Source organism: Leopardus geoffroyi, chromosome B1, assembly GCF_018350155.1.
Source record: "Leopardus geoffroyi isolate Oge1 chromosome B1, O.geoffroyi_Oge1_pat1.0, whole genome shotgun sequence".
Lineage (NCBI taxonomy): Eukaryota > Metazoa > Chordata > Mammalia > Carnivora > Felidae > Leopardus > Leopardus geoffroyi.
Genome location: NC_059327.1, coordinates 126692853 through 126714294, shown reverse-complemented (window position 1 = coordinate 126714294; position 21442 = coordinate 126692853). Strand labels below are relative to the sequence as shown.

General features: G+C 36.1%; 1 protein-coding gene across 24 annotated transcripts in view; it reads left to right on the top strand.

Moving 5' to 3' along the window:
- The window catches only part of PDLIM5 (PDZ and LIM domain 5), a 221141-nt gene that overhangs the window by 52208 nt on the left and 147491 nt on the right, over nucleotides 1-21442 (top strand). For 22 of the 24 annotated variants that reach the window (XM_045472522.1, XM_045472623.1, XM_045472606.1 and 19 more), the window contains exon 3: nucleotides 15819-15970. The exons of the other annotated variants lie outside the window; for them this stretch is intronic. In XM_045472522.1, coding sequence (XP_045328478.1) covers nucleotides 15819-15970 — 152 coding nt within the window. The remainder of the gene's footprint in view (nucleotides 1-15818; nucleotides 15971-21442) is intronic. 24 annotated transcript variants of the gene reach the window in all.

Genomic DNA, 21442 nt, shown 5'->3' with positions numbered 1-21442 from the left:
TTATTTTAGAGTTATGCCGGCTTTTTCCTCCTAGCTGTTTGTATCTGTCACTTGGCCACCAGAAGGAATTCTTTGGTTACCAGTTAAACCACCCAATGTTCCATGTAGTCCTGTTTCAAAAGGCCCAAACATCTGATTATGTGTACCACCTTTGATACCTGAGACTGGCTTTTTATCTTTCAAACACTCAAGAGAAGTCATTTGAGCATCTAACTCTGGATCACTTGGAATTCTACACTTTTATATTCTCACTCTATTTTGCTTGTTTCTGTTACTATTAAACAGCAGGTTGTGATAACTTGATATAACATTAAATTATTTAACCTGAAAGTTTTATATAGTAAATGCAGAATGATAGGGAAATTGACTGTGTTTAGTTAGCTCACACAGTATCTTTTTATTCCTGTTTGGAGTGATTACTGTTACATTTTTATGGGAAAATTTAAATATCCTATGTGGAGGTGATTTACAGTACCCCGAATAAGAATTCTATCTGGCCTAAGAGTCCTCCTTCTGTCTTATTTTCTTCCATTTACCAGTATCATCACAGTTTAACAGAAAGTTTAGGGTGTTTATTATTTATTAATGATAAAATAATAAAAATCTAGGTTCTCTGAACTCTAGCTAGATTGAAACTCGTATTTCATTTTATGGCATTTACCTAAGTAAAGCAAAAATATTTGTAGTCTGATTGAACTAACTATGATATGTAATGAAAATCAGAACTTCATGGTATTATTTTCATGGAGAAAGACCATTTACTATGTATAACTAAAATTGTGTAATGAATGATATTCTTGTGTCTGATTGTTTACTCACCAATAATTTATTGAATACTTTATTCTTTTTCATTTTCAGATTCATATATCCTATATAGTGCCCATGGCACATGGCTGCTTGCCTTCTGCTTAGACATACCCAGAAATAGGAATCTCATTACTTTGCAAGGAAAACATTTTGTTTCTGGAATGTTTTGAATGTTTTCAAGTTCTTAACTGTTCTGAGAAAACAGATCTTTCTTTCTTGAGCTTGTACCCAAGGGCCCTAGTTCCTGCTCAGAGGATTATTAGATTCCTGGGTCCTCACTAAGCTTTCTAAAACAGAATCTCTTGTAATGAGTCTCCATAGTCTGTACTTACATAAAAAGTTCCCTGCAAGATTTTGATCAGCCAAGTGTGGGAATCACTGCTTTGTAAAACACAGTAATTATATACTGTCTTTTCAACACCATCTATTTTTAATTAGTAATTCCTTGTATGATATACCTTTTGGGTCTTTCACTGTTCTAATTGTGGTTGTTTTTCTGGTACTGAATTACACAAAATATTCCTGATATGACCTAAACATGTAGAATACAGCAGAACTAACACTTTTCCTAATGTGAATAGTGCTTTTTTTGTTTGTTTGTTTGTTTTGTTTTGTTTTGTTTTGTTTTGTTGTAAGTGCAGCCTAAGACTATAGTGCTACTTAAAAATAATTTAAGGGGGTGCCTGGGTGGCTCAGTTGGTTGAGCATTTGAATTTGGCTCAGGACATGATCTAACTGTTGTGAGTTCAAGCACTGCATTGGGCTCACTGGCATAGAGCCCACTTCAGATTCTCTGTCCCCCCTCTCTCAGACCCTTCCCCCTTCATGCTTTCTCTCCCCAAAATGAATAAACATTTATTAAAAAAAGATAATTAAAAAACCCAACAGACTGTCACACTATTGACTTATAAGGATGACATGGCCTTCTAAAATCTCCTTGGTTTTATTTTTTTTAATTTAATTACATTTTTAAAATGTTTTTATTTATTTTTGAGAGAGAGAGAGACAGAGTGTGAGCAGGGGAGGGGCAGAGAGAGAGAGCGAGACACAGAATCTGAAGCAGGCTCCAGGCTCTGAGCTGTCAGCACAGAGCCCAACATGGGACTCGAACTCATGAACTGCAAGATCATGACCTGAGCCGAAGTCAGACACTTAACTGACTGAGCTACCCAGGCGCCCCAGTTTAATTTTTTAATTTAGTTTTTAAGTTTTGTTTATTTAAGTAATCTCTACACCCAACGTAGAGCTTGAGCTCATGAGCCTGACATCAAAAGTTGCATGTTCCTCTGACTGAGCCAGCTAGGCGCACTACTCTGATTTTGTTTTTGTGGGCTCCTTGTCAAGCCAAAAGATTTTATTCAATTTGAATTTCTCTTTGTGTGTTTGTTTGTTTGTTTTTTTGCTTCTGAATCTAAATACTGGGTTGTCGATTTATCACTGTATATTTTATGTATCTTCAAGTTAATAAAGAGCTTTTAAATCCTTTTTCCACAGCCCAGCATAGTCCTCTCTTTTATACCCTGTTTTTTCGCATTTAAAAATTGATATACATACCTCCTAAGTCTGTAAAAAGGTGCCAGATGAACATATAGGAAGGGGGGTGGGGAAGGGGAAAGAGGAGAGAAGGAAACAAACCACCAGAGACTCTTAATGCTAGAGGACAGACTTAGGGTTGATGGAGGTAGGGGGATCGAAGATGGGCTAGATGGGTGATGGGTTACCAAGGAGGGAACTTGCTGTGATGAGCACTGGGTGTTGTATGTAAGTGATGAATCACTGAAGTCTGCTCCTGAAACCAATACTGCACAGTATGTTAACTAAAATTTAAATTACAAAAAACTGTTGCTTGAAACAAGTATTGAATCAACTTCAAAAAATAGAGCTTGTGTTAATGGTTTTTTATGATTGTGTAGTAATTATCAAGTGAAAATTAAGAAAGGAGATTTCATGAAATATAGTTTTATTTATTTACTTAAAAATTGTTTTAATGTTTATTTATTTTTTGAGAGAGAGGCAGAAACAGAGCATGAGCAGGGTGGGGGGGAGGCGGCAGAGAGAAAGGGAGACACAGAATCCAAAGCAGGTTCCAGGCTCTGAGTTGTCAGCACAGAGCCCGATGCGGGCTTGAACTCATGAATCGTGAGATCATGACCTGAGCTCAAGTAGGACGCTCAACCGATGGAGCCACCCGGGCACCCCTCATGAAATATAGCTCTAGATTTGGGAGTGAAGAGAATAAATATACTAAAAAATCCATTTTAATTAAAGGTGGGTAATATCTGCCAGTTTTTTGTTTTTTATCTTTTGCATTGCTTCAAGGAGTTTTTGGTTTGCATATCACTTAGGGAGAGCAAAATGCCTAGTGTCCCTTCTTCCTCTATCCAAACAAAATAAAATGCAACAAAACAAAAATAACATTTATTTGAAAAAAATCTTTACACTTGAAACTTGCTATAACTCTTCAGAGAATTCTCAGTAAAAATGTATGTTTCTATTCCATTGGTTTTGTGCTAGAACAATGTTTAGTCCGTGGAGTGTGCCTGTGATTAAAGAATCTGTTGCAAGGAATATGTTTCTTACCTCAGTGTTTCTGACCTATAGATATTACATCTGAGCAAGTTGGTCTCTAGGTTATGTTTGTGTTGAACAGAGTAGCTGGAGAACTCTTGGACTAGTTAGAGGCTTTTGTTCTGGAATAAAAGTTTTCTAACTGAAATGATATTCTAATATTGCTTGGAAGTTGAAGAAATGGCTTATAATGATTGCGAGCACAGAATAATAACTAAGCTAGCCAGGTGGTTGATAGATTTTCCTGGAAATGTATTCTTAATGTTTAACTTTTGAATAGACGTTGTGTGTATGGAAGTGATGGTAAAAGGCAAAATGTTAACCTGTGAGATAGAAGAGCAAATACAACATTTGTTGTTATCTGATCTTTTGTCATTTTACATATAGAAATGGAAGATTTTGTAAAGAGACGGTAGTTAGTGTTGTAAATGTTATCTGTTAATTTTACATACTTTTAACAATTAAAAAGTATAACTGTGTGTTACCTCCCTTTTCCTACCCTACCACACACACGCACACACACACACACGGTGTTCCTTATGCACTGGTGTATTTTATGTACTCATTAACGGTTTGCTGAAGGAATGGAACCCATGTCAACTACTCTAACATAACCAAAGACTTTTAAGTACATTAATCTCTCATTCAATAATGACCAACATTTGGTAGTGATGTATACAAGAAAAGCATCACATAGATCCTACTAGATTTACGTGTAACTTCTGTTGATAAATTCTTGTTTTCTTTAACAACATGGCTTTAATGTGATCCCTGGGCCCTTACTCTGAGGAAAGAGGTGGTTTGATTTATTAAAGTGGGAAACAGGGTGAAGATGAAACAGCAGACAGTATGCTTCAGGCATATTCTATTAGGCAAACCAAAGTCTTACCCCCTGCATTCCCTCACTCCCGCCCCCGAGTAGACTTTACACAACTGTGAGCAGTGACATTGCTTGATGAACTTTCCTTAACTGCTATCAGCAGCTTGTCCCTTGCCAAATCCAGTGTCACCCAAAGCTCAGAAACATATGGTGCACCAACTGCACTGGAACAAGAGTCATTCAGTGTTGCTCCAGTCTGTTTTACTCTTAGTTTAAAAAAGGAAAAAAAAAAAAAATAGTGGCATTGACCTAAGAACATTTCCTTTCCATTTCTAGCTGTTCTTTGTGGTTGTGTGTTTGCTTTCTGTGGAGGAGGTGAAACATTTAAAGTAAATCGATGTTTTGTGACTAGAGACCAGAGTGCTAGAAGTGATCTACCAACATTTGGTGCTATCTTGATAAAAGCCAACTGTGCAGGCAAGTTTATTGGGTTAGAAAAATAAACATGGAACCGCAAGAGAAGGCACAGGAGACCTACTAGGGGGTACTGGTGGTAGTTCTGACCTATACAAAAAGAACTGGAAGGAAATATATCCTTAGGATTTTTTTCTCAACAAATTGTAAGCAGAATGAATAAAATAGTCCCATAAAAGGAAACGTTAACTCCTTTCATCTAAGTGTTGACGGGTCTTGGTTCTGGAGGGCTACAGATATACAAAGGAAGCTGAGACCACACTTCCTGAGACAGGAATGGAATGAAGACGTGCCCATCTTCACAGGATAAGGGACAAGTGCACAATCAAGAAGCACTGAAAGGAACAAGGAGTTGACAAGCGTGGATTTCTTAGAAACAGTATGGCATCTGGGAGTGATAGTTGCATCTGTAAGCAGTCCTTTCTGAGCAATGGCATTTTTAAGGAGACCACACTAGTTGCTGTGGAAGCAGCTTGTAAATTTAGATTCTTGGTGCCTGGGTAGTGGAGTTGGTAGAGCATCTGACTCTTGATTTCTGCTCAGGTCATGGTCTCACAGTCGTGGAATCGAGCCCCATGTCAGGCTCTGTGCCTCTCTGTTTCTCTGTTTCTCTTAAGATTCTCTCTGTTTCTCTCCCTCTGCCCCCTCCCCCCAACTCCCCACCCTGTTTTTCTCTCTCAAAAACAAAACAAAAAAGAAACACCAAAACAAAACAAAACAAAACAAAAAAACCCCACCCTGTTTTTCTCTCTCAAAAACAAAATAAAACAAAAAAGAAACACCAAACCAAACCAAACAAAACAAAAAAACTCCAGAAGGTAAATTCACATTCTTCATAAGTTACTTACTGTCGTATACTGTGCCCATTATTGTATGGCTGTTGGCAGCCTAGCCAGCCTGGGCTCTTAGTTTCCCTGTCACTTTCTCCCTAGAATGTAGACACCCTTAACTACTTGCCATACCTTGGAAATGGTAGTACTTTTTATATCATCATGTGTTTCACATGCTTTTTATTTTTGCCCAGAACACATAACACCACTCCCATTTTATTTCTGCAAATTCCAACTTCTAATTTAACATTCAGGACAATTGTCAATATCCCTGACAAACCTTCTTCATGTCATTTAGGTATATTAGTCATTCCAGTATTTATGTTGATAACTTTTATACATTTATTACTCTCTAGTGTCCCAGAGTATCCTTTACTTTTACTTGTCTTGCTGCCTAGAGTGCATTCCCTCTAGATCTATTCATGGCGCTTTCTCTTCATTCTGGTTTCTGTTCAGATGTCACCACTCCAGGAAGTCTTCTCTGACTACTTTACCATAAGAGAGCGTCTCCTGATGCTTTTTGTCCTCTTTCTCTTCTTTATTTTTCTTCTTCTTAATACTTATTTTTGATATTTTATTTATCTTCATGTTTATTTGTTGATTGTCTCTTTTCCCCCTGGCTGAATTTAAGCTCCATGAAGGCAAGGACCTCATTCTGTTCGTTGTTGTATCACTATGCCTAGAACAACTGGGCACATAATAGACACTTGACAAGTATTTCTTAAATGATGGAATAAATGAATATTTGCTTTTCCCATTAGCCTAATAATTCATTCTTATAGTCATTAGCATCTGGTCCATATGTAATCATTTAGTGAATGTATATGAACAAATGAATGCATAATTCAGCATTAAATGCCAGAAAGCTCAGCAACTACCAGTAGGAGGATTCTTGTCCCTTAGAATTAAATATATAATAGAATTAATATTCATCCTAGAAGAAAAAATCATTTGGGATCTGAAAATGAAGATAAGCTAGATTCTCTTCTCTCCTAGTTAGCTCTGAAACTTAGCCTTTTGGATTTCTAATGTTGATACAGTTTTAAGTTTTTGAAAAGTAGTCATGTTTGTCATTTTAATGTTTTATAATAGAGAAATAAAAATAATATATATAAAGTTATTAGTGAAGAGTACAAAAGTTATTTTAATGCCAGAGTGAGTAATGGATACTAATTATAATGACTTTTTAGACTAATGAGAGATGGTAGTCTGTATAAATATTTATTATGGTTTAGAGTTAAAAGGGGCCCTAGAACATTTGGTCCAGCTCTCTTATAGATCTGGGCAGAATGAGGCCAGACATGTGAATGATTTGCCCAAGGTCATAGGATTTGTTAGTGTTAGAGTTAGAATTACCCTCAAGTTTCTTTTGTAATACTAAGAGTTGCAAGAGTGTGGGATAACACTTTTCATGCACAGTTTGTAGAATTATAAATGGTTGCAAATATTCTTGCTGGCATTCTAGTATCATAGATCAAAAAATTAAATGTGCATATCTTTTTAAAAACAGTTCCTGAAGAAAATATCAGTTAAGTATGCCATAATAAATGTATAATACTTTCATCACTTTATGTTAAACATAAGAACAAAGGAAATTGGAAATCGGTTAACTTACTAAACAATAGCCTGTTTTGGTAATTCATTAAATGTTTATTGTGTGTGTTTTTTTTAATTAATTAACTTTGAGAGAGAGAGAGCACACGCATGCACATGCACACATGCCCTGCGAGAGGGGGAGGGACAGAGAGAGAGAGAGAGAGAGGAGAGAGAGAATCCCAAGTGGGTTCCATGCTGACAGTATGGGGCTTGAACCCATGTACAGTGAGATCATGACCTGAGCTGAAACCAAGAGTCGTACGCTTAACTAACTGAGCGACCCAGTTGCTCCTAGTCTGTCTTAATTTTAAGTCCATGTACAATAGACCTATAGAGACATAAAAGGCATAGTCATTGCTTAGAAGAAACATCCTTCTGGTCTGCAGCCCAGCAAACTGTTGGTTAGAGTTTGAGATGAAATAAGGACAGAAATGAATAGGTATCTAGAAACTTTTGTAGTTTGACAGAGTAATTTTATGTCTGTTGAATCTGATGATAAGAAATTTGCTCTTATATTTTATATATTCTTTAAATTTTGTTTTCCAGTAATTTGTCTTTATTAAAGATTACAGAAGAATTGGTATAAGGCAGACGGGGGAAAAACTTTCCTCACAGTGTCTTTCACCGCAGATAGTTTGAGGAGCATTGCTTTATGGAGAGTTAAATACACATGTGAAAGTTAAATAGTAGATAAGGGAGAGGACGATATCAGTTCTTTATATCGTTTTTCTGAATTCAGTATCAAATGTAGTGTCTTACTGGAATAGGCCCTTATTAAATGTTAGTGATTTTAACAGTTACCTTCCATTAGCATGTGAAGTCATGATTTTGTACCACATTAAATAAATATTAACCCTGCTTTGAGTTCTTAAATTTTCTTGATGCTAATGGATTTCTTGTTTTGAAACATTTTTGGGGCGCCTGGGTGGCTCAGTCGGTTAAGCGTCTGACTCTGATTTCGACTCAGGTTATGATCTCACGGTTTATGAGAGTTGACAACACGGAGCCTGCTTGGGATTCTCTCTCTCCCTCTCTCTGTGCCTGTGTCCTGCTCTCATGCGCACTCTCTCTCTTTCTCTCTCTTTCTCTCTCTGTCTCAAAATAAATAAACTTTTTTTAAAAAAAGTACTTTAGATTGTGATTTTTCAAAGGACTAGTGAATTTTTTCCTTGTGTCATAAAAGTATGCTGCTACTGGTAGTTTAGGAACCACACTTTGAGAAACACTGTTCTAAGGTTTCATTAAATCATTCATTCTTAACATTTTTTTGGTCATAGATGCCTTTGAGAATTTGGGGAAAGCTATGGACTGACTCAATGGAAAATGCATGCATACTTGCACATAATTTGCACACAGTTGCAGGGGATTCATCTCATCTTTGACCAGAACCTGATAAGGAGGGAGGGTTGAAACTGTGTGTATTACAGTGTTAATCTGTTCTTAGGTAAACTAGAGTTGACCAATTCATTTTTAAGTTTTATAGTTATCTGTAACATTTATTATCATTTTCCTTATCATTATAAAGTGGACTACATAAAAACACAAATATCTGTAATTAACAAATTTGTTTGATTTAGAGATGTTTGTATATGCATTCTTTTTTTATAAACCACCATGCTTTTCACATTCTGGTAGAATTACATTCACACGTTAAGTACAGAGTACCTTAAGTCTTTGGATGTAAACCTATATGGATTAACTATAAAATGAAAGTGTTATGTGGTGTGTTAATAGTGATTTACAGTATATGAAGGCATGTTTCAGGGCGTCTGGGTGGCTCATTTGGTTGAGTATCTGACTTTGGCTCAGGTCATCGTTTTGCAGTTCGTGAGTTTGAGCCCCGTGTCGGGCTCTGTGCTGACAGCTCAGAACCTGGAGCCTGCTTTGGATTCTGTGTCTCCCTCTCTTTCTCTCCGCCTCCCCTGCTCATTTTCTGTCTCTCTCTGTCTCTCGAAAATAAGTAAATGTTAAAAAATAAAAAAAATTAAAAAAAAAAAGAGAAGGCATGTTTCTATTTTATTAGGATGCTGGTCAAGAAGAATAAAGATGTTACTTTAATAAAGAAGGATTCATTATGGAAAAGAGATTTAGACTACTAGAACAAACAGTCTTAACAGAAGCCCTGTGTTTGAACTAGGTAGCTCAGTGACTACATAAAGAAAGAGAAGGCATAATCACCCTCTGATTTCCCTTTGGTTTTGTGAGGCACAATGACACACACTTTAAGGTATTTGCTTTATTGCTACCATATAAGGTGTATTCTCAGACTTTTGGGTAAAACTGATGACAGTTTGACTCATAAGCTAGAAAATAAGGCCCATAGTTAGAGTAACCACCACTCACATGGGTCAGGCAGGAGTTCACAAATTTACTCAGAGAGAGACCTCAGTGATTGTTTTATCTCGTCATTCTAACATACAAAAAGCGAAATCATTTTATTTCACAGAAGAGAGTATTAAAATGAATCCAGAGTAGCCTCAAATAGTGAAGGGGCATGTTCACATTAGACATCCAGGTCAGAAATTATCTTTTTCTATGTGGTTGAGTAGCATATACAGGCTGGTTGAGGTGCCACCGCTATAGAAGCAATAGATAGATCATGCAAGACAGCACAGCTTTCAGCGCTGAGCGTAGTATTGTAAAGTGGATTAGTTAAGTACTAGAGTGACAGGAAATACGTTGGGATTTAAAAAGTGGCTTGAAGGATATGTTTGAAAAGCAGATTCAGCACTTCTCAAATATTCTTTACTTCTCACTTTAATGGCTAAAAACTCCCACCGTTTCTGTTTATTTGTGATATTTGGTGACGATTGGGTAGCACTCATTGTTCAGCAGGAAAACAAGTTCTGTGAGTTCTCTTTTTTTTGGTGTAATGCTCATACATTCTTATGTGTTTCTTGGAGGGGGAGGGGTGGGAGGAGGGTGGCAGTGCAGAGAGTCACATCCATGGTATTCTGGGAAATATGTGGGAGATAAACACCTACAGACTTTGAACCAGAGGCTTGTATGTCTGGATTCAAATTTTTTATCTTACGGTAGGTACTAGAAAATACACTCTAATTGCCCATTACCTAAGTGTTTTTTCAAAATAAGGCTTTCCTCTGTGCTTTCCTCTGCCTCAAGAAAATCCTGTTGGTTAGATTGGTATAATTTTATTTGTATATTCAAATTTTGGTAACAGCACTGTTAGAAAAATAACATCTTTTATTTTCCCATGGTTTAGTTCCCATGGTTTTTGGACATGGGAAATTTCTGGTAGTGTTTCTTTCTATAACTGTCATATTTATGTATTCCTTTTTTACATTTAATAAATCTGAGGGCATTCTTGTCATACCCATGGTGTTAGGGTCATATATTTCCAAGCATTCCATATTTGTTGAAAGTAGGCAGAGGTTGAAAACTTGCATGTTGGTTGTGGCTCATCATATAGGTACCTGTCTCCTGCTTGTTACCCATAGAATATAATAGGATAATTACCAAAGTAATTTTCTGAACCAGCATAAATTGTTCTTAGTAAACATCTGACTATTAAATGGTGTTATCTATATTATAAAATGATTTCTGTAATATAGTTAGGCATATATATTTCAGTAAGTTATTTCTATTGCTGACATCTGTTTTCTGAGGTTTTTAACTGCTGGCTTATTTCCAAGGGAAAGCATGCAGAGGTTTTGTGTGCATCAATTCCCTATGATTTGGAAGGATTTCTCTCAATAGAGAATTTTAAGACAGTGTTGAAGTTATTGCTATGGCTAAACATTTTGCTCTTTATGAAGAAGCTTAGGGCAATATAGCAGCTCTATTAAATACTCATTTTAAAGAGAAATCTTAGTTAAGTTTATTGAATGATACCTACCATATTGGATTTTAACTTTTAAAAATGAGAGGTCTATAATGTTTACATTGATTTTGTTTTTTGCTACAAATTTTCTGTGATTGTTTTATTTCTGTGATGTGCTTGCTCTCAAGAGATAAGAACTACAGTGAAGGGTTAGTCTAACTGGTGTATCTCTAACTCCTTATGAATCCCAAATAGCGTACTTCTTTGTGGATAAGTGTTCTACTTGGTGCAGTTTTGAGATCTTTGTTTGAGCGGCATGTTCTCTTGAGATACTAGTTTATTTTTAATGCAACTTTATAAAGATGCAGTACTACTTTTCTCTTTTGTTAAAACGTTTTAAGAAGAAATGCTGCTGGAACCACAGATTTGCATGGAGGCTAAGAATTTGGGGAGGTTTAGTCATAAATTTTATTTGAGTACAGTAAAGTTAACGACACGTTTAATGACACATTAGTATTACTGTGAGTTAATTGGCTCTAAATCATAGTTATTACTAACAGTCATTTAGGTTTTTTTAGTTATTCAAATCAAAGTGTAAAATCTTCTATGATTAGTTATTATTTTGATGTTATGTTCAATTTAAATATTATTTTACACATGTGCACTTGGGTGTACAACACACCCAGAGGCAAGGCCTGGATCTAGTTGATCAAACCTAGGATACCTCGTGACCCTTTCTTCTTTCATAGTCTTGGTTCCCTGTTCTACCCTCTGTACCGGCACCTTCCTTTGTTCCTCTTGCAGTGTGTTCTCTTGTCTTCTTTCCTTCCTGTCCTTTCTTGACCCCCATTTCAAGGCTTCTTCACCACTGTTATCTTCTTAATTCTTATTCTTTGGCCTCTTGGTATGGTGGCAACCCCTAACTGACCTGGGAAATAGAGATATGAGGTCATCATCCTATGAGAATGGAGTTTGGAAAAGTCAGAATTGGATAGTGGTAAGCAGAGAAAGGAAATGGTGAGCTGGTTCTGATCCTATGGCATATCGTGTTCTGTTGCTGAATAAAGGAAAACTTTAGGCTTAGAGAAGCAGAAAGAAGAGAGTGGGTGAAGAAGGGATATTTGGTCTTTATTGATGGAGGGATGGGGAAGCCAGAAGGTCTGACTGGTCAGTTTGCAAAGCTGTCTTCTCTACACTGTAGGTCCTTGAAGCAGGTGTCCAGCCTATGTGAATTGGTGGCATAGTATAATAATAATAATAATATAATAATAATAATAATAATAATAATAATAATAATAATAATAGTAGTGAGCATTTTTTTGCATTGTGAGGTATGTGCTATGCTGGGGTTTTATTTAATCTGCTCAAGAGCTCTGTGAGGCAGGTGAAAATGTAGTCCCCATTTCAAGGAGAGACAGATGAAGCTTAGAGAGGCCTAGTAAATTCATGTTACACAATCAAGAAATGGCAGAGCATGAATATGACCTCATGTTTGCCTCACTTCAAAGCCTCTGCTCTGTACTGTTGTCTTACTGTATGGACACAGGCAAGTAATTTAATCCCTTTGAAGCTCTCATTTTCCATCTATAATATAGACTAAACTACCTAATAATGGCAAAAAAGGTACAGGGTCTCTTAAAGTTGCTTACTTACTGTTGGTGCTCAGTAAATAGTCCTAATTACTTTTTCTGGATCATTTCTTTCTCAGGACAGAAAAAAACACTATGTGAGAAGAGCTACTCTTTTTTTTTTTTTTTTTTTTAATGTTTTATTTGTTTTCTGAGAGAGAGAGAGAGAGAGAGAGAGAGAGAGAGAGAGAGAGTAGGGGGAGGGCAGAGAGAGAGAGGGAGAGGGAGACACAGAATCCAAAGCAGGCTCCACGGCCTAGAGCCTGATGTGGGGCTCAAACTCAGGAACCATGAGATCATGACCTGATCTATATAGTCAGACATTAACTGACTGAGCCACCCAGACGCCCCGAAGAGCTACTCTTCTAAAATGACTGAAGAAAATTTATCTCTGGGTATTTCCTGGTGCCTTTTTCCCTTACACACACACACTCTCTCTCTCTCTCTCTTTCTCTCTCTCTCTCTCTCTCTCTGTCCCTCTCTCTCCCCATTTGTTTACTAAAGACTGGACTTCCTTCTCAAGAGAAAACGTCATCCTAATTGCAGATAAAGATTAAAATGCATCCCTAGGGGTTTTAGACCAAGTGTAGGTGATCAATATTAGAGCCTTTCTTATCTAGGTTAATGGGGAGGCTCAATAAGGATACCATTCTCTTGAAGAGCTTATAGTTGTCCTAGTTTACCTTCATTTCTGTGTCAGTAAACAGAAGCCCAGAGGTAGTTCCAACATGTGCAGCCATGTATGCTTGCAATTTAAGTGAGGCCACAAAGCACTGTTTTTAAAGAAGCATACCGCCTCAATTAAGTTTATGGAAAATTATGCAACAGTAATGAAAAATGCATCTCAGGATCAAAGGAGAAGCATTTGCTTATGATTAGTTTGATTTATGCTGAGCTTGACCCAGGAGCCTCCCACTACTGCTTCCTTCCTACACATTATACATTTATGAAATACACATATACTTATGGCTGTCATATAATATGTACAAGATTTACTGATGACAGAATGTTATTACTGTTTCAAACAAATGCAAGCTATTCAGACTTGGAAAAACAAAAAATGAACTATACAAATAATGAATGACCTTGTAGTTTTTCCTTAGCTGCTAACAATTCATTATAGTACTATATTCTACCCAATTAAGAAAGAAAAAAAAAGATTTATCTTTCTAATGAATGAATGGTCTGAGGAAGTGGTTTTGGGGATAAATGGAGCTCATAGGAGTATTCAGTCAGGTGTCGTCTTTAATAAGACTTAAATTTGTTTCTGTGTGCTGGGCCTTTCCCACTAAATACAGCATTAGTTCAGGCTCTTCATGATCTTTAGTTTAAATTGTGTGATGAGAAGACCTGAGCAATGAATAATAAACATGGTTAGAGATTTAGAAAAGATGCTTATGTCAAAAATCCAAGATGACTAATATTACTGGCCCCCCAAAACTGTAGACAAAAAGGAATTTATTTGACAATTTAAATAATATATGAGTTTGATAGGAGTTAAATTTTGATCTGTTTTGTTACTCTGGAAATTTTATTTCTTTAGTGTTCAACATAGTATAAATTTTTCTTACCCTTAAATATCTCAGCAGCTGTGAAAGGATTACTTATGTTAGTGTAAAGAGGAAAACAAAATCATGATACACTGGGTATGTGATAGAGAACATTCCCTTTGAAGGGTTTAAAATCTTTTTTTATACTTTGTATCTGTGAGATTTCATATACCTTTGCTCAAATAGGTATTTTTTCTTAATTTCAAGAACTATTTTGGTCACTTGATAGTTGTATTTTAAAATGAAATAAATTTCTAATTATGTAAAATTTTAGTTTTTCCTAATTTCACAGTGTAAACAAACCATCGCCAGTGTTAAGTAATAAATCTGTGGCATCCATTCATTCAGTGTGTATTTTGTGAAGGTCTGTAGTGTGCCAGGCACCTGAGGAAACACAGACATGGGCCCTTCCTTGATGGATCTAACCTTCACTACTGTTTTCTTGATTTTAGATCCAGACATTTGTTCTCATGCACTAAGATTGGTCCGCCTTGATCATTATTTTTAAGGAAAGAGTTTGACAACTGATAGTAATCAAAACCTAGCCTAACTGAACATACAAATATCCATTGTATTTATTTCTTTGTTTCCAAACTGTGAATTGTAGCACTCAATTCATGTTTTGTTTGTTGAGGTATATAGTTTTTAAAAAGAAGTAATTTTAGCAAAATGTTCTCTAAAATATTTGGTTGTGTTTTTTTTTTAGTTTTTTAAAACTTGTGGTAATCATAACAGTAAACCATTTTTAAGTGTACAATTTATTTCATTAAGTGCAGTTACAGTGTTGTACAACCATCACCACTATCCATTTCCAGAATTTGTTCATTATTCCAAATAGAAACTGTATAAAATCTTTTAGTTTTAAGTATCTAGAGAATATTGGTTGTTTTCTTTATTTGTGCCAAGTCTCACCTGTCTTCCAACAACCCAGTATTCAGTATGATCTACTTGTACTTAATGAATTCTGAGCTTGCCATTTGAATTAGAATGGTTACTTTTGGTTTGTATTTGTTCCATGTTTCTAGGTAGTTATTAAAATTGCATCATCTTTCATTTTACTGTAATTTTATATTTGTTTGGTTTTTTGGAACAATGAAATATATATGAACTTGGAAGGAGATCAAACTGAGTAATGTGAACATGGAAAATTTAATAGAGAAGGGAAGAAAAACTGGGGATTAAAGACGGTGGTACACAAAAAAGTCTGATAGTCTCAGACACAACTGGTTTCCTTCCCCTCCTACTAAATGCCTGGAGCAGGAAGCATATCTAGTGTAAAAGATATTTGGGTCTGATCTAAAAGAATTCAGTACCCCAGACACTGGATATGAATTGGACTCAACAAGAAGGATTGTTCGGTTAAGTCTGCTGTCTGTGTTACTCTTTGTGCTCAAAAATACAGCTGTTTAAAGAGTTCTAAACATTATTTTTGAAAGAATTTAAATACCCTATTCACATTACAGATGCTAAAATGTCATTTGTTTGGCTACTTCTCTTCCTCATTCATAACAATCACATGGTACTGTTACACAATAAAGAAATGGAGAAATTATCAGGGAACCTTTTTCAGAAAATTTAGCAAGTAAGAATTTAAGAAAATAGGAAAGTTATTTGTTGCCTGTTAATCAAGATAACTTTTTATTAATTTGTCTAAAAGTATATAAATCTACTTTTCTTTTGATATAAGCAAAAGTATAATTTTCATCTGCATTTATTCTCTGTTTTTTAAGGAGTGACACTCCTAATGAAATCTATTCATTACAGCTAAAAGATGGAGGCAAAGCATCCCAGGCAAATGTAAGAATAGGCGATGTGGTTCTCACCATTGATGGAATAAGTGCACATGGAATGACTCATCTTGAAGCCCAGAACAAGATTAAGGGTTGTACAGGCTCTTTGAATATGACTCTGCAAAGGTAATTTGCATTTTTTTTTTTTTTTTAACCTCAGAGAGAGAACAATACTGAGGAATGTGTTTTTGTGTATCTGATTCATGGTATTAACTCAAGTTTCTACTACCACTGTTTCAAGTAGATAAATTAAAAAATGTAAAGGCTTTTAAATTGAATAATTGAACAGTATGAAAAATTGGTGAAAGCTTTGGATTATTTCCCCATAAAAAGACATGTATTCATGTATTCATAAAAATTGTATGTTCAGTTTTAGAAAATCTAAGATTTCCTAAAATTTCTCAGTAAAGTACAGGCTAAAAATTCTTATTATAGGGTAAAACTCTTGGCCTTAATATTCTGGACAGTATATTAGAGGGTATTATTTCAAGATCTAGTTTGGCTTTTTCTTAGTATGTCTTTTGCCCTTTTTTTCCTGGGTAGAAAACTAATTTTTTTATATACCCATTTGAAATGCAAATTTTCTGAACTTACTGTTTTGTTTTTTAAAGTTACTCTGGCTTTAGTTATAGCATAGCTAATCATCTCATTGACTATAATATATCAGGCATTTTGAGCATTTCAACATTTGACCTGCTGCCTTGAAATCATGTGGATTGCTTGCTAAAATTACTGACAAAATCAGAACATCAGAAAGGACCAAGAATTATATTTTAATAAGCTGCCTATGATTATTATGAATTATAACATTAGGCTGAGGGGAAGGAAGGTGAAGGGGAGTGGGGAGAAGGTGACTGACTGATGGCTCTGAACCTTTAGGCTTATGGGGAAGGTGGGTATGGAGGGTTTTAAGTAAGTCTTGTGTTTGATGATTACAGACATATTCTCTATTTCTGTAAAATTTGGAAGACACCATTTTCTTCTTTGAAACGTCTCAGTCTTCCATAAATTATTGTGTGTATTATAAATTTTTTAGGGGAATAACATGTGGTACCAAACATATTTGGCTATGGAACCGTTTTTCCTTGGAGTCTCTCCTGGGACTATTTAAAGGCTATACACAGGCTAAATTTTATGTACTTGTCTGGAAGAGTATCAGTTTGGTCTTAAAACTGAATAGGAGAAATTTTTGTGAACTTAGACTTACAGATTTACTTTGATGTAACCATTCCTCCCCTCGCCCCTCCCCCCCCCTTTTTTTTGGTGGGAGAAATTCATTTCAGTGGGACTATTTGGTCAAAGGTTATTCGTATTTAAATATCAATAGCTATTAGGTATATATTTTAATGCATATAAAGGAGTCAATGAGAAAAAATAACCTTGCTAAAAAGTTTTATTTCTGTAGTGTCCTTTCTGTTCTAGGTACTGAGACATATAACACAAAATTATTGTTACTAATTATATGAAAAGTAGCCATTTTTGTTTATAGTCATTTTTACTAAGTATGAATTTTGAAAGGATACCATGAAGCCAAGAAGATTAAATTGTCTGAGATATTAACTAAATAAAATAAATAGAGATGGTGATGGGTGTTTCTCAAATTCTAAAGTTGAAAGTTTATGTAGAGTGTAAGTTCTTTTCCTGGGCTGTGTATCCCTTCTTTCATATCAGCCTAATTATTTTCACATTACACTCCTTCTATTTAATGACCCAGGACCCAGTGTCTTATTTTCTGTTGAAAATACTTCTGGGTCCCCTAAGAATAGATGAAAACCAGATGTTACCTTGTTTGGATGCATTTCCAATGTAAGTAATCTGTTACTGACCTTTAATAAAGATTCTCTTAAGCTACTTAACTATGAATTTAACAAGTTGTTATAAACATTTGGAGATGCGGCATAATCTTATATTTGTGAGTATGGATATTCAGGGACCCAAAACATGAGAGAGAATTTTAGAGTCCTATTGTTATTTGTTGTAATTCTCAAGTTTTTGAATACTTATTGTGTTAGGCAGCGTCAACCTGAAAAGAGATTTACATTTAAGAGAATTTATGGTTTAACATTGACATACTACTGAAGAAATATTTTTTTGCCTTTCAAGGAAAAAATAAAACTTTGAAGCGTTAGTTTCAATTCTTTCCTATACATACACCAGTCCCTTCTTAAGTTCTCGCTTCTCTCAAAGCAAATAAATTGTTTTCCTTCCACTTATTTCTGAATCTGACAACAGCATCCTTTTTATTATTTATTTATTTTTGAGAGACAGAGCACAGGCAGGGGCAGAGAGAGGGGGAGACACAGAATCTGAAGCAGGCTCCAGGCTCCGAGCTGTCAGCACAGAGCCTGATGCCAGGCTCGAACCCACTAACTGTGAGATCATGACCTGAACCGAAGTTAGATGCTTAACCTACTGAGCCACCTAAAAAAGTTTTTTTATTTATTTTGAGACAGAGAGAGAGAGAGAGAGCACGCACACAAGTGAGGGAGGGGCAGAGAGAGGGAAAGAGAATCCCAAGTAGGCCCTTGTGCTGTCGGCGCAGAGCCCGATGCGGGGCTTGATCTCACGCAAGAGAGAGATCTTGGTGAGATCTTGACCTGAGCTGAAATTCAGAGTCAGATGCTTAACCAACTGAGCCATTTAGGCACACTGACACGAGCATCCTTAATTGGCCTCCAGTCACCTTACCTTCTTTATTCTATCTATCACCAACCAGACTGCTTTGTATTCTCCTTCCAAACTGAATGACCTACAACAGTATTTGTGCTGTGTAACTCTTCTTCATAAACATGGACTTTGCTTTGTGAGTATGTAGTACTTCCCTTTATAGACTTTTCTTAATCCAGTTTTCCTTGAAGCAGAACCTGAGGTGGAATTCCTGTACAAGTAATATATCAAGAAAGGTTTTTGAAATGTTACAACAGAGTGAGTAAAGCAGAATTGGGAAGAAGAGGAAACTGAGATGAGCAAATAATGTGGTTTCAGGGGTTATCTAGCCTTAGCTTGATCCGGGAGGGAGCTTGGGGACAAAATCGTACTATAGAGGATGTCTTGCCCTGAGGCAAGGGAATTGGGCTTTTGTCTCCCTTCCCTTGCATTTGTTAGACATTGGCCACCAGTTGTTGAGGAAATGTGTATGTGTGTGGATGTGTGTGCAAAGTGCATGCAGGGGAGGGGTAGGAAGTAGTTTTTTCTTGTTTGCACAGAAAGTGGCTGGTGTGAACCATTAGCATTTCCTTAGTTGCCGTACCAAGTTGGTAGAAGGGTTCCAGAGGACCCAGTCTGGATACAGCACTTGCTATGAGATTCCTTCTAGACTTGAGTCCTCTTGCTCAGAGGATTAGGCTCTCTATGATCTAGACTCAGATTGTCCTCCCCAGATCATCACGACTCATCAGTGAATGCCATCATGTTATTTAGTTCCTTACTGTCCTTCACCTCCCTGGCTGCCCTCTCATGAAATTCACTTTATCAGGGATGCCTACTGATCTACATGCCAGCTCATGTCTCTGCATCCACAAAGCCCACATCAGACTTCATCTACCCATAGTCTTTTCTTTGCAACTCATTCATTTTTTTTTTTTCCTGTCTGAATGCCGAAGACCAGTTTCTACCATTTGATTCAGCATTTAATTATATACTAGGTATAACCAGGAATAACAAGGCACATTCCATGAGTCATACAAATAAATCTAATTAGTTAATAGTTGTACCTAATACTGTCTATATAATTAACTAATTACTCCATGTATATATTAGCTCTGCTTCTCCAGCTAGACTCCTTGAAAGCAAAGACCATGGTTTTTGCACTATTTGTGTTTAACAGCATCTTGAATAGTGTTGTGTTCTTAATCTCTAATTAATATTTGATGGATACCAGCATTAACTCCCAAACTGGGAATCGTTTGCTTATTCCACAAATAGTTTCGAACTTTTACTATGTGCCAAGCATTGTTATAGATGCTGGGGACATGCAGTGAACGAAACAGACAAAAATCTCTGCTCTTACAGTGCTGACCTTTGAGTGAGCAGAGATAGACAATAAACAAGTAAGTAAAAGCATGTATTATATTACATGGTGATAAGTGTTATGGGGACAAACAAAGCACGTAAGGGAGATAGGGAATGCAGGGGTAAGGAATTGCAAGTTAAAATAGAGTGGTTAGGAAAGCTTCGGTGAGGTTATTGGATATTTGGGTCATGAGTATCCCAGGCAGAGGAAAGAGGTGGTGCAATGGCCCTGCCTGGGAGGCCAGATTGCCTGGAGCACAGTGAGTGAAGGTAGACTGGTAAGAGGTAACATCAGAGAGGCAGCAGGAAGTGGCTTGAGTGGGACAGAACTCGTAGAGCCTTGTGGGTCACTGTAATGTTTGTAATCAAATTTAAGTTTTCCTGGACCTAAAAAAAATTGTGAGAAAGCCTTGAAGAGTTTTGGTGCTTGGCCAGACCTACCAGCAAGGTTTGGGAAATGACTTCATTATTGGAAGCAGGGGCTAGACAGAGGAGAGAGCAAGCTTCTCCCCAAGTCCCCTCAGTGGCTGTGCTGCCTTTTCCTTCTAGCGCTGGAAACACTGGATGGTTGCCACTTCTGTGGAGTTCTGCTCACCTCCACCCAAGAATCCCCAGGGGGAGAATATAAGAGAAAAGCCATTTTTGTTTTTGAAATTAAAGTTACCAGGAATCTTGTTTTGTGAAATTTTTTTGCATGAAGTACTAATATGTATCTATTTATTAAATAAATACATAGTATATATATTTGATTTATCTTTTCTTTATGCCCAACCTCAGTATCCTAAAATAGGATTTAGATAAGAAAAAGATAAAGATACTTGCTTATGATTAAGGTTATTTTGTAACTGTTTTTTCTATCTAGTCTAATTTTGGAATATTTAATAAGGCAAATATATTATCTTTTTGATATCCTAAAAAAATAAGTCTTGATTCACTGTGTTCTGTGTATCTAATGCATATAGAGGTGTGGAAGATTTCATTTTAATTTGTCTTTTATCTTTGGAATAGGAGTAGAAGTTTCTTTTTCTTTTTGTTCCCCCTGCAACTGGAACTAATGCTAAGAGTACTACAACCGGACAGTGAACAATTCTATTTGAAATTATTTTTCCTCTTGGGGAAATTAGGCAAATAGTAGTGTCCTTATATCAATTGCATTTGGCCTATACTTTTATCCAAGTCCAAGTGGATTACTTTTAAAATACATTTCTGCTAACAAAAGAAGAAAATTACTTTCTAAAGCTTTGATGTCCGATAACTATTAAGTAACTAAATTAGAGTTGGATTCTATGAATAAGGTTCTTAACTGTTTCATTTTATTTCAATAATTCTTTGCATAACTTAGATAAACTTGCTACTAACTTACTGTATGAATTAGGGGAAGTCACTAAACTTCTGATACTTAATTTTCTTGACTATAAAATGAGGTCATGGGTGATTTCTAAGTTCCTTTAAATTCTGGTTCTTGTTCTGATTTTTCAGCTGTAAATGGATAAGTTCCCTAGAGCTTGCTATTAGATCAAACTAACTTAAGTTTGCTTATTTTGGCTGAGTGAATCAGGAAATTGGACTTTCTTTATTGGAGTTATC